The 17,964-nt window shown below is 32.3% G+C and overlaps 1 protein-coding gene across 4 annotated transcripts in view; it reads left to right on the top strand.

The window, feature by feature from the left end:
* The window catches only part of KIF18A (kinesin family member 18A), a 237,797-nt gene that overhangs the window by 35,611 nt on the left and 184,222 nt on the right, over positions 1–17,964 (top strand). For all 4 annotated transcript variants that reach the window (XR_012076642.1, XR_012076645.1, XR_012076643.1 and 1 more), the window contains exons 12-13: positions 184–305; positions 5,916–6,148. Coding sequence is in view for 1 of the 4 variants with exons in the window: in XM_031681073.2 (XP_031536933.2) it covers positions 184–305; positions 5,916–6,148 (355 nt within the window). In the remaining 3 variants the exon portion in view is untranslated. The remainder of the gene's footprint in view (positions 1–183; positions 306–5,915; positions 6,149–17,964) is intronic.

Below are 17,964 nucleotides of genomic sequence, written 5' to 3'. Positions count from 1 at the left end.
TTTGTAAGTTATAGACTACCTGTATCAGAACAGTTAAGTTTTTCAAATTGTTTTTAAATACACTATTTCATATGAAAGGAAATTAAAACTATTGATACCAATATAAAGTAAGGTTTATTCAAATTGATTGGAGTTTAACATTTTTAAAGGAATCTGAAGTATAGTTTATATTATTTTCTCCAGGAACTCAGTAAAGAACTTCATTGTCACCATTTGCACCTCCAGAACAAAGATTTGAAAGCCCAAATTAAACATATGATGGATCTAGCTTGTCTTCAAGAACAGCAACACAGGCAGACTGAGGCGTAAGTACATGGATTTACCTATTCTAAAAATTTTAACACTGTAGATCTAAATAAACTGAAGCATAGAAGTTCAGTTTTTCATTGCCAGAAAATTTAGTTTTATCTAGTATAAGATATAGTATTTTTTAAGTGTTTGCCAGTATCAGAAAGCATGCAGAGTTAAAAAACACTAAGAAAGTATAAAAACTGTGGTTCTTTTCTTCTAACTAATTTTTAACAGTGCTTTATAGTTTCAAAAGCATTTTTCTTTAAAAATTTGTAATTTTCATGTAATATTTGTCATATAATACAAAATTCAAAAAATGCCTCTACAGTGAATAGCAGTCTCTTCTGCTTGTCCTCTGGCCATCCTTTTCCCCTCTTAGAAACAATTACTATTAATACCAACTGAATTTTTAAGTAGCCAGGTTTTTTTTCTAATTCCAGAATGATTTTTTTGCTGTCATTAAAATAAAGTTATTAAAAATGTATGTTTTTTTAACATCAAGTGTCCCAAATTTTAAGTGATGCTCTGGTAGCTTTTTCATGCTCCCTCTACTAACTCAGTAGTAACATTTTTTAATTTTTGAGACATAATATTAAAAAGGTATAACTTGATCTTTATTTTATTACCTTGGATACATCAGTCAACTTCTTAGGTGTCACTTTCATGCTCTGTAAAAATGAGAAATTTATTTCTCTAAGGGCTTTCTGCCAGTGTAAAATTCTTCTGGAGTTCTTCTAGTGTTCTCAAATAACTGGTAATTAATCTTCCATTCTTTCAATTTAAGGGAAATTATATTAGCATAGTTATTTTAAAAAGAAGAAAATGGAAAGGAAAAACTTTAGGGAAAAACTATCCTGGGGACAGAAGCTCCCCCTGAACTCCTCATACTTTCTATATCTATGCCTACAGCAGACACTGAACATTCATTAACTTGCACTCACACCTGCTGCAGGAGTTATCAAAAAAATTATTTTAACCATACTGTATTTGATGTATCAGACAAACAGATTAATACATATAAGGTAAATTTTTGCCTCAAAATGGGCAGAAAGATTTCTAACTCTTACTTATTTAGAAAATTGGTGAACCAAAGCATTACAGAGGCAATTCAACATAATAGTAAGAGCATGAGTTTTGGAGTTGGTCTTCAATTCTAGTTTATATTAACAATAACCTTGCATAATTTTTTTTAACCTCAGTAAGCCTTCATTTTGTTATATGTCAAAATAAATTTAAACTTTCTTTATAACAATTTTGAAAGGCTTAAATAAGAACAAATAGTAGATGTGATAAACCTTCTTAGCCTGAGCTCATAGAGTAGAGGTTAAAAAAAAAAAAGATTTAGTGTAAATTCAAAATGCTTAAAGAAAAAATTTTCAGTCAAGAAAACTACATAACAAAGTTATCATTCAGAATTGAAGAGAGATGAAGAGTTTTCCAGGCAAACAAAAGCTAAAGGAGTTGTCATCACTAAACCAACCTTATAAGAAATGTTAAAAGGACTTCTTTAAGCTGAAAACAAAGGTCACTAATTATTAACAAGAAAATATGAAAGTATTAATCTCACTGATAAAGGTAAATATATAGTAAAAATAGTGGATTAATTACTTACAAAGCTAGTATGAAAGTTAAAAGAAAAAGGTAGTTATTGTAACTACAATAATTACTTAAGGGGTACACAAGATAAAAAGATAAAAATATGACATCAAAAACATAAAATGTGTGTCAGAGGGATAAATGTCAAATGTAAACCTTTAGAATGCATTCAAATGGAAGTGGTTATCAACTTCAAATAGACTGTTATAAATAAGTTGTTATATGTAAGCCTCATGGTAACCGCCAAGCAAAAACCTTTAGTAGATACACAAAATATAATGAGAATGGAATCTAAGCTTAACACTAAAGATAGTCATCAAACCACAAAGGAATAGAAAAAGAGGGGAAGAAAGGAACAGAGGAACTACAAAACAAGCAGAAAACAATTAACAAAATGGCACCAAGTACATATCTATTAATAATTACTTTAAATGTAAATGAACTAAATGCTCTAATCAAAAGACGTAGAGTGGCTATCTATTGCTGCCTACAAGAGACTCGTTTCAGACATATAAACGTTCACAGACTGAATGCGAAGGTATGGAAAGAGGTATTCCATTCAAATGGAAACCAAAAGGAAACTAGAGTAGCTATACTTACAACAAACAAAATAGGGTTTAAAACAAAGACTGTATGTAATAAGAGACAAAGAGGGAAATTGCATCATGATGCATGGAGTCAATCCAGCAAGAGGATATAACATTTGTAAATATGTATGCACCCAACATAGGAGAACCAAAATATATAAAGCAAATATTAATAGGCATAATGAGAAATAGACAGCAGTACAGTAAGTGTAAGGGACTTTCATATCCCACTTATATCAGTGGATAGATCATCCAGACAGAAAGTCAATAAGAAAACATCCGCCTTAAACTGCATGTTACACCAGGTGAATTTAACAGATATGCACAGAACATTCCATACAGAAGCCACTGAATATACATTCTTCTCAAATATCAAATAAGATATTCTCCAGGATAGATCATATCTTAGGCCACAAAACAAGTCTTAACAGAAGAAGATTGAAGATTGAAATTATATTAAGCATCTTTTCTGATGACAGTGATATAAAACTAGAAATAATTACAAAAAGAAAACTGGAAAATTCACAAATAAGTGATTAAACAATGTGCTACTGAACAGTCAGTGCATCAAAGAAGAAATCAAAAGCATAATTAAAAAATATCTTGAGATGAACAGAAACAGAACAAAGCCTGAAGTTAGTAGTAGGAAGGAAATAACAAAGTGAAAGAAATAAGTGAAATAGATGAAAATAAGTAAAATAAGAAATAAAAAGTAAATTTTAAAAAGTTCGAAAAAAAATCAGTGAAATCAAGAGCTGGTTCTTTGAAAAGATAAAATGGACAAAACAAAAACAAACAAACAAACAAAAACAAAGCATAAATACAGAACAGAAATAGACTCATGGACAGAGAATACAGACTTGTGGCTACCAGGGGGGTAGAGGGTGGGAAGGGATAGACTGGGATTTCAAAATTGTAGAATAGATAAACAAGATTACACTGTATAGCACAGGGGAATATACACAAAATGTTATGATAAATCACAGAGAAAAAAATGTGACAATGAGTGTGTATATGTCCATGAATGACTGAAAAATTGTGCTGAACACTGGAATTTGACACAACATTGTAAAATGATTATAAATCAATAAAAAATGTTAAAAACAAAAAATGGACAAACCTTTAGCTAGAATCACCAAGAAAAAGAGAGGCAATATGCCAAAGAATAAAACTGGACTTCTGTCTTATACCATGCATAAAAATCAGCTCAACGTGGATTATTAAAGTCTTGAACGTAAGACCTGAAACCATAAAACGCTGAGTAGAAAATAGAGACAGATAAAAATAACTGTCATATAATCCAGCATTTCCACTTCTGGGTTTTTATCCAAAGAAAATGAAAACACCAACACAAAAAGATATATACACACCTGTGTTCATTGCATCAAAAACCAAAACCCAGATTTATAGATACAGAGAATAGATTATACAGATTAACAGACTGGTGGTGGAGTATTGGAGGTGAGAGGGTGGGGAATTGGTCAAGGGAATCACAAAACACAAACGTCCAGTTATAAAATAAATAAGTCATGGAGATGTAATGTACAGCATGGCAACTATAGCTAATAAACATTATTGCATATTTGAAAGTTGCTAAAAGAGTAGATCTTAAAAGTTATCACAAGAAAAAATAATTCTGTAACAATATATAGTGACAGATGTTAAATAGACTTACTGTGATGATCATTTTGCAATATATATCAGTATTGGGTTCAAAAATTTTAAAATGAATGAATGCATAAATATATATATACAAACAAACATACGTACATGCAGAGATGCATATATAATTAATGTGGGTCCCTAAGACCACCTCCATGTTTGAGAATTTACTGGAATGACTCACAGAACCCATCATATACTTGATCCTATAGTTATGATTTATTGGAGTAAAAGCATGCAAAACAAAATTAGCAAAAGGAAAAGGTGAATGAGGTAAAGTCCAAAGGAAATCCATTGCAAGCTTTCAAGTGTCCTCGTCCGGTGGGCCTACGCAGGATATATTTAAGTCTCCTGGCAAAACATTATAATGACACATGTGAATTGTTGTCTGCTTTGAAATCCCATTAAGGCCGACATTTATTAGGGGTTGGTTGCATAGGTACCCTCTGCCTAGCATGGACCAAAATTCTAGACTTTACAAAAGGAAAGCAGTTGTTCAGTGTAGACCACGTTGTTCCTACCATTTAAACACGGAGAGCCACTCTTAATAGTCCTGAAAATGATCAGAACCCTCTCAGAATCCATGTTTCAAGATGCCAGCCAAGGACCACCTTACTGACAATCCTTTCCTACGATGGGAACTTCAGGCCTGCTATGTTAACTCTTCTCTGCGCAGCACCTGATTAGTATAGGTGCTCAGTCAATAATTGTTTTTATGGACTTTCTGACTAATGAATTTTCCCAACAGTTGTTACCTACTTGGCTTATTGAATGGAGTACTCCACACCATCACCAAAAAGGAAAATGTCACAAACAATTTATTTGTACTGCTATCTAAATATTTAAGATTCCTGGATAATAAAGCAGTTATTTTCTTGTGTATTAAAATTAATGCCTATTCCTTTCCCACTTCCCTATCCATATTTCAAATGTTCTATTCTCCTGGATGTTATGAGTCATGTAGAACACTAGGACTAAGTCATTTCAAGATTATTCATGTTGTTTATCTTCCTTGATATAAAATTTAGGAATCATTTATAACTTTTTAGCTGTGGCATTTCTTTAGTGAACACTCTACATAGAGGTCTAGTACATACAAAAATACATTTAGTACTGCTCTGCTTAACAATGACAGGCTAGATTCTGAATCAGAGCTAAGAATTCAGTGCCACATCAATTTCCCATACCCACCATACTTTTCCGCAATTTTGTTCTTTGAATGGCATTGAAAGCCATTGTGTTAGCTCTTGAGGAACTAGCTTCAAGGAAAATGGAGTTTTGTTTGTTTTTTAAATCTTACATGGCTAAGATGAGTCTTATCATTTTAGAGTATATTAATATTTCATTTCAATCTCATGGCATTTAGTAACAATAAAAACAATATCTTTGATTTTGTGAATCACATTATGCTTTGCAGAAAGCTTTTATATGAATTTAACTCATTTAGTTCTGAAAACAGTCCCCTGTTGAAAGTAGTGACTGTCCAGTTGTACCCCATGTTACAGAGGAGAATCCTCTGTTAGTGCCTTGTCCAGGTCACATAGAAGCAAATGAAGACTGAGACTACAGCCCGGTGCTTGTAATTCTCATCCAAGATTCTGTCCACTCTATACTTAACGTATTAAGAGTATGTGGAAATATTTGATTGAAATATTCTTAAGGAAAATATGCACAGGGAACCATTTTAATCATCTGCGAATACTTTGGATGTTACATAGAACTGTAATAATATATTTAAAATTTAGTGTTTATCTCTCTTTTGTCACTTTTTGTATGTAGAGTATTGAATGCTTTACTTCCAGCCCTAAGAAAACAGTATTGTGCTTTAAAAGAATCTGGGCTGTTAAATGCTGCTTTTGAGTCTGACTTCAAAGAAATTGAACATTTGGTCGAGAGGAAGAAAGTGGTGGTTTGGGCTGACCAAACTACTGAACATACAAAGCAAAATGATCTACCAGGGGTTTCTATTCTTATGACCTTCCCACAACTTGGACCAGTTCAGTCTCCTCCTTGTAAGTATAGCTTTTATTTCAGTAAATAAATAAACTTTATTTCTAAGGAGTAGCCTCTGTTATAATATCAAACAACAAGACAGTTAATTTTTTAGTAGATTTGCTGTTTTGTGAGAATTAATGGGAAAATTAACTTAAGAATCACTTTAATTAACCAGCATCTTTCAAAAGTGTAAGAGTAAGTATGCTTGATGGTTTAAATGACTCTAGCATTAATTTTATTTTACCTGTTTTTGATTAAATAATTTATTTCCACCCTTCTTTAGAATTTAACCTCTATTAATAACTGATGATTATAATTAAGAATATTATATTCTCTAACACATAATAATCTTGTATGTCCTTGAGATCAACTAACAGTGTAGAATTTACTATTTTTCTGTTGGAAGATCACTTGATGTCCAGAAATTACCCAGTTTCTGTTAGTAACTATTGCTAACTGTCAGTAGATTTTAAGAGAGTTATCAGGCAAACTCTCTATAGGTTTGTGTCTTTCATTTTCTTTCTTTTAGTATGATCCCTTCCTGGAAGAACTGTCATTCAAATATTTGCTTTGTGTTTTTTTTCCTCTTGTATGCTTATTTTCTGTTTCAGTGTGGATTTTGTCTTCTAGTTCATTGTATCTGCTCTTATCTCTACGCTTATTTTTTTCTTCTACTTTCACTAGTTTATGGTTCTGTTTTTATTTCTAACTGATAAAGATGAATGTTTATTAATTTTCACCTGATTTTTCTAATTTATTCATTATGTAAATAGATTTCTCTCTAAACGCAGCTTTAGCTTCATCCCACAAGTTCTGATTTTCCATTGTTTTTCAGTTCAAAATATTTTCTGATTTCTATTGTAATTTATTCTTTGACCATTGTAGCATTTCTTAATATTGAAAAGCTAAGGCAAATTCTAGTCTTTTTTTTTTTTTGGTTATTGATTTCTAGCTTAACTGAATTTTATTTAGAGAAAATACTTTGTATGATGTTAATCCTTTGAAGTTTATCTCAGAGCTCTGTAGGTCAGAAGTCTAGCAGGCTCAGTTGGTTGCTCTGCCTAGAGTTTCATGGGCTAAAAATCAAGGAGTCAGCCAGTGGAGACTCCTACCTGGAAGTTCTAGGGGATAATGTACTTTTAGGCTCATTCTGGTTTTAAGCAGAATTCAGTTCTGTGGAGTTGTGGGGCTGAAGTCTCTGTTTTCTTGTTGACTGTTGGCCAGGCAGCTTGAATTCCAAGCAAGTCCAAAGTTGCTAAAGTACCTGGAACTAAGCAAGCACTCAGTTTTTAGAAGTCACCCATATTCCCTATCACATGACCCTCTGCATCACTTCATCTCCTAGCCAACGAAAGCAGGTCAAGTCATTCTTATGCTTTAGATCTCTCTGTCCTTCCTTTCTGCCTCATCTCTCCTGCCTGTAATTAGAGAAAGTTCTTCGCTTTTAAGTGCTCGTATGATTAGACTGGGTCCACTGGGTAATCTAGGATAATCTCCCTATCTCAAATTTCATAACCTCAGTTACATCTGCAAAATCCCTTTTGCCATGTACTATAACATATTCACAGGTTCTGGGGCTAGGGCATGCGCATCTTTCTGTGGCAGAGAGCATTCTGCTGCCACCCGTTTCCCCTTATAGTTCTGTCAACTTTTGCTTTCTATATACTGAATTTGTATTATTATTCCTGTATATTTCAGAGTTGTTACATCTTTTATTGCAAAATGCTTTTCTAGTAATTTTTTAACTTGATGTTTACTTTGTTTAATATTAATGAAGCAACCCCACTTTTCTTTTGCCTGATGTTTATCATTTTCCATTTCTTTCACTTTGAATTTTTCTATAATTTTTATTCTAAACGTGTCTCTCATAAACAGCACGTGCATAAGTTGGTTTTGCTTTTTGTTCTTATTCAGTCTTTATCTTTTAGTTGAACTATATTATTTTTATACTTGATGATTTTATTGATATTTGTGTTCAACTCTACCATCTTGTGATTTGCTTTCTAATTGTACTGCTTATTCTAAATTCCTTTTCTTTTGAATTTTCCTTCGAAATGATGGAGTAATATTTGATATTTCATTTTTTCATTTCTGTGAGCTTGGAAGCTATAACTGTTTTTATATTCTTTTAGTTGCCCTTGGGTAATATTATGTATCCTTGCTTTATCAAAGTCTGTTTATCAAAGTAACCATTTGTTACTATAACCCTCTTTTCACTGCTAAAAGCATTAAATTCTTTAATTACATTAATCCCTCCCCTCAAGATATATACATATATATATACACACACACACACACCCATATACATTGTTAAAATGTATTTTATTTTTCTATATATCAAACTACAGTATTATTTTTATTGTGTATACAGTCAGTATTCATATTTACTCTTTTTGTTGTTCTTCATTTTTTTAGCGTTTCTGCATCTCCCTCCAAGAAAATTTTTTTTCATCTAAAGAACCTTTTGCATTTCCTTTATAGTGGATATGCTGATGTTGCATTTTCTTAGTTTTTATCCATCTGAAGTTATATTTTTCTGACCTACTTTCTTGAAGACTATTCTGCTGGGTATAGAATTCGTTTAGTGTTCTTTTCTTGTAGCACTTTAAAGATATCATTTCATTATCTTCTGGCTTTTGTTGTTGCTGTTGAAGTCAGCTTTCATTCTAAGTGTTGTTCACTTGAATATAACCTTACTTCTTCAGGCTTCCTGAAATCTTTTCTCTTTGTCTTTGAATTTTAGTAGTTTAGCTATATTGTGTCTAGATATAATTTTATTTCTATTTCTCTTACTTGGGTTCACAGAACTCTGAATTTGTCTCTGCATTATTTTTCACCAGTTTTGTGAGGTTCTTAACCATTATATCTTCAAATATTGCTTCTGCCACTTTTGTTGTCATCTCTACTTATGGGACTTCAATTATATTGCATGGTGCTTTCTCATTGTCTTATCTATGCCTTTTACTCTCCTGCTTTTCATTGTTTTTTCTCTTCCAGGAGATTTCTTTTCACATATTCTATAGTTTCTCTTCAACTGTGTCATATGGTTCTTAAATCCATCAAGTTCTCAATTTCAGTTCTGTTTCAGTTCTAGAATTTCCATTTGATTCTTTCTGTAGTTTCCATTTCTTTGCAAAAACTCTTGTTGAATATAGTGGGTGAAGTCTGTGTCTGAGAATTCCAAGCCTGGAACCCTCTGAGTCTGTTTCTATTCTCTTTCTCCTGGTTCTCTTTTACGCGGTCTTATTTCCTTGAATGCATGCTAATTTTTGTGCATCACACATGTATTTGCAGAATTGTTTATAGAAATCCGTTGAGGCTTCTGATAATAATGTTTTTCTCAGAGAGGATTTACATTTGCTTATTCCAGGCCCCTGGTGGCATTAGCAATCTGAAATTGTTTCAGTCCAGTTTTAGGGACTGAGATCATTTGAAACTGAACTGCAGTTTCTGCGAGGGCCTGCCTGCTCCTAGTTCGCACTCTGGAGATTAGCCGTTCAGGACCCCAGTGCAAAGCAAGGAGGGTGTATGAAGAACTCCCTCCAGTAAGCCCTAAGTTCCAGTTCCAGCATCCCAGTCCTATAAGGCTCTCAACAATGTTTCTAAGCTTTTCTGCCACCTCCTCCAGCATCAGCCAATAACCTCGTAGGGAAAACAGCTGTAAATGCAAACAGTACTTTCCTGAGTCTTCAGCTTCCTCCTGATACTTGCCTATAATTCTTCACAGTCTTGTTAGCTCTCCTGTGCCTTCGAGCATATGTTTTTTAAGTTTGGCCCAGAGTTTTTAGTTGCCTTCAGTAGAGAGGTTGGTATAAATTACCTAGGTCTCAATTATTAGGTTTCCTATATCTTTACATTTAGATGACCGAGAAGTTGAAGATATATGTATATTGTATTCTTTTTCTCTTAATAAAGCATTATCACCATTAGAACTGACCTAACTGAGATCTTTGGAAAGAAAACTTAAAAATTTTTTCAGATTCTCTCATACCTTTTGGGCCTTGCTTCTTTATAATGTATTCAAGATGTTGGAAAGGAAGTAGAGTTTTAACACGAAGATTGAGAAATGCTGACCACCTGCTATATGATGGTCATTATCCCTTATTTAAAAATCTATATTTCACTTACAGTGTCATTGCATAGACTATCCTTATCAACAGCAAGACCAAATATTTCTTTGGTTCTTACTTCTTTTTTATAACATGTTCAAAAGGAAACACTACTGAAGTCGTGTTACATTTTATATGTATGTATTTCCTTTTGATAATGTATCAGAAGGTGGGTTTTTTTATTATGTTTTGTTCTTAGTTTGTTATTTTAATATTCAAATGATTTTATAGCTTACCTGTTTATCTTGTTCATTCCATGAATTATGTGTGTTGTTTTCATTATGAAGAGAGTCAAAGATGAATAACAGGGAAGGGGGGTATGAAGTGAGTCCACTTATAAATATTTATTTTTCTTTGTCTTAGAATATTGAAGTACTCCATTTAAAAAAAAGTATAAATAGAGAAATTTATGTTTGCATCTCTAAAGACATGAAGCAATGGCCAGATAGCATAGTTATTAAAATTGTTATAAATGGTATTCTTAACCAATTTTCAAAATAAAATTTAACTCAAGCAAAATATGAGTCAAATGTGTCTCATTCATCTTAAGCTTACATATGTGTCACTGACTTTTTCCTGTATTTTCATAATGTCAAGTGCTTTTGTTGTTAAATTTCAAAAATACTAAATGCTATAGAGTTTGGATATTTTATTGGTGCTTTAAAAAGCACTTACTAGACCAACTGCATTGTTCTTATTTAAAACACACATGTGTTTTTAAAAGCCTGGTTAGATTAACCGTGGCTGATTTAATATGTCCTCTTGTTAGGCATTTAGGTTGTTTAATAAACTTTTATTATTATAAGTAATACTGCTGTGAGCAAATTGTCCTGGTCCTCATGTCTCTTTACCTATATGATAAATTCCTAGAATTGGAAGTTTCTATTATATATTGCCAAGTAATTACCCCCTTCCCCTTATAATTGTACAAATTTTAACTCCCATCAGCAGTGTAAGAAAAGAACCCCTTTCTCCTTTTAACCTCACCACTTTTTAGTGTTAAAATATTTTCAATTATTAATTTTTAAAAAGTCATTTTCAAATACACATAGAAATACAAAGAAAACCATAATGAGGCCCATGTACTGTACCCATCATCTAACTTCAAGAATGATCTCATGGCTAGTCTTAAGATCCCCATGTACTTTCCTCTACCCTATGTACACCTACACTAGATTATTATGAAGGAAAATTCAGGCAACATATCATTTCTTCCATTTACATTTTAGTGTCTCTAAAAGAAGACACAATGCCCTTTTCATACCTAATGTTATCAGTGTTCAGATTTCTTCCATTGTCTCATATAATAATTTCTTTTTAGTATCAATATCCAAATAAGGCCCATACCTTGTCATTGGTTGATGTATCTATCAAATCTTTTTAAATTTGAGGTTCTCTCTCCCTCATCTGTCTTTGCTAATTGCTTATTGATTCTTTGCCAATTTAATAGTCATAAATAATATCTTTCCATTTTTCTTTTGTTTACTAGTGTATGTGAGTGTATTTTTTCCCATGTATTTAAGAACGTATTTTCTTTTCTGTGAATGACCTAGCCATCACTTGAACATTTATTTCAGCATTGTCATGTATAGTAAAAATTGTTACTTATTTACAAGAGCTTAAGATATGGATATTTACTCATTCATACAATAATATTTCTTGAATTTCTGCTATGTGCCAGGCACTTCTTTGATGTTAGGCATACATCAAAGTACAAAACAAACTTTCTCACCCTCATGGAGCTTACATTCTAGTGCAGGGAGAAAGACAATGAGTATAATAAGTAAACTGAACAAATTCTTAAGATGGCACATGCCAAGGGAAAAGCAATAAAGGAAGTTCAGGAGTAGGATAGGAGACAGGTTGCTACTTTAAATAGCATGGTCAGGTTAGACCTCAATGATAAAACTTGAAGGAGTTCACAGGGTTAGCCCTGTAGGTATCTGGGGCAAGAGTCATTTTCAGGTAGAGAGAACAAGCAGTACAAAAATCTCTTAACACAAGGTGTTTGCTTGGCCTTTTCAAGGAACGGCAGGAAGGATATGTCAGTGGCATGAAGGAAAGTAGACAGTGACGAGATCATCAAGATAAAAGGGAATAAGGCACACAGAGCCTTGTAGGTCATTATAAGGACACAGGCTTCTACTCTGCACAAAACAGGGAACCACGGCATAATCTAAGCACAGAAGTAACAGTCACGTTTTAAAAAGATCCCTCTAGTTGCTGAGTTGAGAATAGGTTGTCATATGGCAGAAGTTTGAAATGGCACTACTGCAGTAACCCAAGTAAAAGATGGTGCTGGCTGGGCCAGGTGGGTAGCAGTAGAGTTGGTGAGAAGTAGTCAGATTCTAATATAGTTTGAAGGTGGAGCCAGCAGGATTTCATGACAAACTGGATTTGGGCTGTGAGAGAAAGAAAGGTCAAGGATGACTCCAAGATTTCTGAACTTAGCAACTGAAAGAATCAAGTCACCTTAAAAGAGATGGGAAAGACTTCAGATGGAGCAAGTTTCTAGGGTGGAGATGATAGACGATATTAATTCAATTTGGAGCATTTTAAATTTGTCTAAGATGCATCCAAGTGGAAATATCAAGTAATCAGTTGGATATAGGAATCTTGAGTTCAAGAGAGAAGTCTAAACTGAAATACAAATTTGAAAGTTGTTAACATTTAGATGATATTTAAAGCCATAGGACTGGATGAGATCACCAAAGGGTATTAAATCTTTCCAGTAACATACATGTTGCAAATATATTCTTCAAGTTTATCATTTACTGTTGTTTATTCAGGGTGTCTTTTTTAATACAGAAATGTAATAAAGCAGCCTCATTTTTTTTCCCTGTCTGCCTTTGGAATTATTCCTCAAGAGGCCTTTTCATCCATAGGTTTTTAAATGTTTGCTTCCATTTTCTTCTAATTTATTTTGATGTAAGATAATAGGCAAGACTCTAACTTGATTTTTTCCAAAGAGCTTGTCATTTTTATATAATTTAATATTGTCAGTCTATCCTTATAGTACCTTTAATTTATATACAGTAAGTAGTCATGTATAATTCTGCTTATTCGATTTTTATCCTAGTCTTTTGTCTATTTGTCTATCCTAGAGCTAGTAACTGTTATTTTAATAACTAATAGTTTATAGGTTTTTTTGATATATAGCTGTGCTAGTCCCCCTTTGCTATTCTGTTTTTTAAGTGTTCTTGGCTGTCCCTAAGAAGTAAATGTCAGAATAATTTTTTTTCCAATTCCAAGGAAATAAGATCTTTTAAAAATTTGTAAATTAATTTGGTCTTTAAATTTTCCCACTATCAAATCTTCTAACTCTAGAATAGTTAATCTCTCCATATTTATATCCTCTTGTATGCTCCTCAACAAAGTTTTAGAATTTTCTTCGTATATGTCTTGTACATTTGTTGTTAAAGATATCCTTAGATTTTATATTTTTGTTATATGGACTATTTTAATTTTTCTTATATTAATAAGCCTATATTACTTCATATTCAAGAAGAAACTTTTTAATTTTGTTTACTTTCAAGGGGAGTGTATAGCTCAGTGGTAGAATACATGCTTAGCATTCACAAGGTCCTGCGTTCAATCACCAGTACTTTTTTTAAAAAAGAAAACAGAAAGAAAGGAAATAAATAAATAAATTTTGTTAACTTTAATGCTTTACCAATGTCATTACTTGATTTTGAGCTAGATATTTATTTGACTTGAAATCTTTGCCTCCATACTGTGTGCCTGTTGACCTCAAGTAAAACATGCATCTCTTTTGGGTGGGAAAGCAGAAAGTGCACTCACTGAGTGCCATGCAGGATAGGGGTGCTGGCAGCAGGGTTTATTTATAGAACTGATAAGATTTCTGACATTAAATGAAAAGTCAAGATTTCCTCATTATCCATCTGGAAACTCACAGTAATATTTCTGTCTCTAACCTTTTCTTAAATTTTGCACCCCATGTCAGTGATTTCTATCTTAAAGTACAATAGAAGATATTAGTAGAATCAGAATCTTATAATACAGATATTCTGATTGAATATCGAGTTCCAATGTAAGTTTGAGTTTCCCCTATAATTACTTGACTACAAGGAAATTTCATTTAAAAAATAGAAAATCTCTACATTAATTTCTCATATAATAAATACAAAGCAGCAAAATGTTTATAAACTAAATCTTTGATATATCTTCCCATTTGGCAACAAAATTTAATCATTACCAATAGACATTGGAAGTTATGCTTGAAGCCCTAAATATATTTTATTTGGCCCTTATCTCCTTGTACATAAGACAGTGTTCAGTTATTCATCTGTAACTGCAAATATTACTGTAAATTAAAAGGTTCTTTGCATTGTCTTTTTCTTTTCTCCATCTTAAATAAGCATAAATACTAGGAAAATGAGACTGAGAGGAAAACATGGGATCTATTTCCCAGAGACAAGTATCAAAAGATTATGGTTGATTTGTTATTAGAGCGCTGGATTAATTTAAAGGAGTATGTCAGTTCTTTAATATTTAGGAATATGTATTCTCTGTGATACTCATAAACAGCTGATATTATCTTTATAGGCATTAATACTACAATAACCATAATAGTGTCTTATGAATGCATTATAAAATGTTTACTAGTTTGGTTAATTCAGTAGTGCCTTAAAGTTACATGTCTTTTAAATAGTTAAAATTCATTCACCTGTATCATTTACAACTATGAATTCCATGAGTCACAAGGCTGTTAAAAAGAATCTAGATTTATGATTAGTAGAGTAATTGTATCAATCATTTGTAGCCTAGAAGTGTTTATTGAAATGCATATATTAATATTTGATTTCACTTTAGAACTTTGCCAACTAATTTTAATTTAGTATAGTTTCCCAAAATACTTACTCACGTACATATTAACTTGAGTGCTAGCAAAAGAAAAATCCTTGCCATCATTTTGTACCAAACCTCAATTAGATCTAATCCCATTCATCAATGTCTCCCTGTCATGAACCCTACTTTGCAGACTGTGACTCATGTTTGCTAAATACTGCTTTCTGCTTTTTACACTAAGGTACAGCTCTGTAAATCTTTTAACATTTGCAGTCTTAAGCTTTTGATAAATTAGTTCCTCTGGGTAAAATCATTCAGGACACATGATATGGCACATCAAAAGATGACCCCAGAAGGCCTGCCCATTTTTTAAGAGGGGATTTTTAACTCATTAGTGATAAATTATCTCGTCTCTTTATTTAAAGGAACCATCTGTGGAAAATTTCAAAAAGCTGGAAAAAAAGTATAGACCCCTCCTACCTAAGAAACCACATGAAACTGACAGTTCTTGTGTTTTAGAGATTTATTTAAACACAGAGGGAGTGAATAGAATGATGTTTCTTAATTCAGTTTATTTTAAAACACTTCGAGAAAAATTTGATGTAAGAAATGAATAATTATAGTGATATCTAAACTATACTCCATTTCTCTGATCTTGCCCCCTCCAGAGCTACTCTTCACACTAAAATGACCTTCCTAGTAAAGCGCAGACCCCTTACTTAGGAGAGCTTTAAAGGCTTTCCCAGTCCAGTGTCAAGCAGCAGACTCACTTCCATATGGCACGTGGTGTCCCAACCTTCTCTTAAACATGCTTTCATTTTCTTGCCTCTGCAGTTTCCAAGCTTTTCCCTCAGTCTTGAGTGCTGCTTCCTCTCCATACCACATCCTAACCCATTAAAATCCTTAGGTACTGCCTTTTTTGTGAAACCTTCCCATTAATAAGTTCTCTCCCCTTTCCTGCACTCAATCTTGTACATTTCCATTCTATTTTTTATTCCACTGTTGTAGCAATTATCATACCCTACCTTCCCTCTGCCCAAGAAACTGACTTCAGTGACAGTCAAAAACAGTTTTTTCATCAATTTATTTTGAGGTTTATTGCTCCTTTCACTAATGTTTTAACCTTGTTTTGCTTTTTTTCACTGAACCACTTGTGATACACACATTTTCCTATTAAATATGAATTTGTCATTTTATTAGCTGTGTATTACATTTGCCTAATCAGTTGCTAATGAACATTTAGCTATTTGCACTTTCTTGCTGTTATAAGCAACACTCTACTAAACATCTGTGTGTGTGTGTGTGTGTGTGTGTGTGTGTATTTTGCAAATTTGTCTAATTATTTCCTTAGGCTAAGCCTCTAAAAAGTAGAATAGTTAGATCAAAGGGTCTGTACGTTTTTAAAGCATTTGATATACATTGTCAAGTTATTCTCCAGAACTTTTCTAACTGTATAGTCTACCACCAAAAATGGGTAGTGAAGGTGAACATTTTTTTTCATGTGCTTTTGTCTATTTGTAGTTCATTCTGAATTAATTACCTGTTCATTTCCTTTGCCTTATTTTTCTGTTATCTTTCATTTTTCTTATTTTGTGAGAGTTCTTTCTTGATAGATGACCACACACACACATATATACATATATATATTCATATAAGAGCTCTAAACCCTTTGCTATATATGTTACTTTTTTTCTCTTATTTATGGTGATTTTTAATTTTTATATAACTCAATTTTAAATTCTAAAGGTATTTATCTGCATTTCATTCACACTTATGTTCTCTTCTAGTGGTAGTAGTCAGGTGATAGAATCTCAGTTTTGGGGGGTTGAAGTGGTCTGTTGCCTTCTATTCATATTTTTGGGTCTGTGAAGAAAATTTTGTATTTTTAGGTCTTTATTTTAATTATATTTATATATGTTATTACTTTGTATTACTTGGTTTCTTTACATGACTTCCCTCTGATAACTTAACAAGAGACTTCAGTTCTGCCAACAACAAATATGATTAATATATGAGCATGTTACTTTCTTACTATGAGCAACAGATTATAAAATAAGGAAGTTTTAGTGAACATTAAAATCATCTAGTACTAAATTCTGGTTCTATTTATAAGATGAACCCCATTGTGATTTTCCTGGTGGGCTATAATTAATAAGGGATTAGGATGACCATTTTAAAATGGGAACTCAGTAAAATAAATATATATTGCTAAACTGCATGATTTTTATGATGTGAGAATGTCATAAAGTAAGAGTTTATATTGCTTGGGCCTTTCGTTTTTTGCTACTATGAAACATTTATGGGTTAAGTTTTAAGTTCCTTTTTCTCTGTAATAGGCATTGGTTTAAAATTATGTAGTTTGTTATTAGTAATACATTGATTTAAGGGCATTTCTTATAGTAATTAAAAGAATTCATTTAAAAGCAAGAAAATACTGACATTTCTTAAAACTACTTTTAGGAAAATTGACATAAAACAAATCTGTTTTTTCTATTTTCTATTAAAATACATGACATAACAAACTTCTAGTATTAACTTAATATTTCTGAACAGTGTGCTTATAATGCTGTTTCTTGATTTATCTATGTTTAGTTATTATCAACTCATTCTAAGGGATGAAGATTTAGCTCATTTACAGGCAACTTTATTTCTTCCTGATCTGCTAATGTACGAGGATATTGTATATAATATATAATTATCTTAAATTTTGTAATATCCTTGTATGTTAGTAGGATCATGTAAGAAGTGAAATATATGTAATATTATATATATATATACACATATTTATGTAACATTTACTCCTAAGGGCTTGTTAAGGAAATTTTTTATGATAAGTAGAAATAAATATCATAAAAAATCTTTTAAAAGTAAAACTATACTGACATTTCTTAAAACTACTTCTAGAAAGATAGACG

Source organism: Vicugna pacos, chromosome 10 (assembly GCF_048564905.1).
Source record: "Vicugna pacos chromosome 10, VicPac4, whole genome shotgun sequence".
In the NCBI taxonomy this organism is placed as follows: domain Eukaryota; kingdom Metazoa; phylum Chordata; class Mammalia; order Artiodactyla; family Camelidae; genus Vicugna; species Vicugna pacos.
This window is presented reverse-complemented; position numbering and strand designations above follow the sequence as displayed.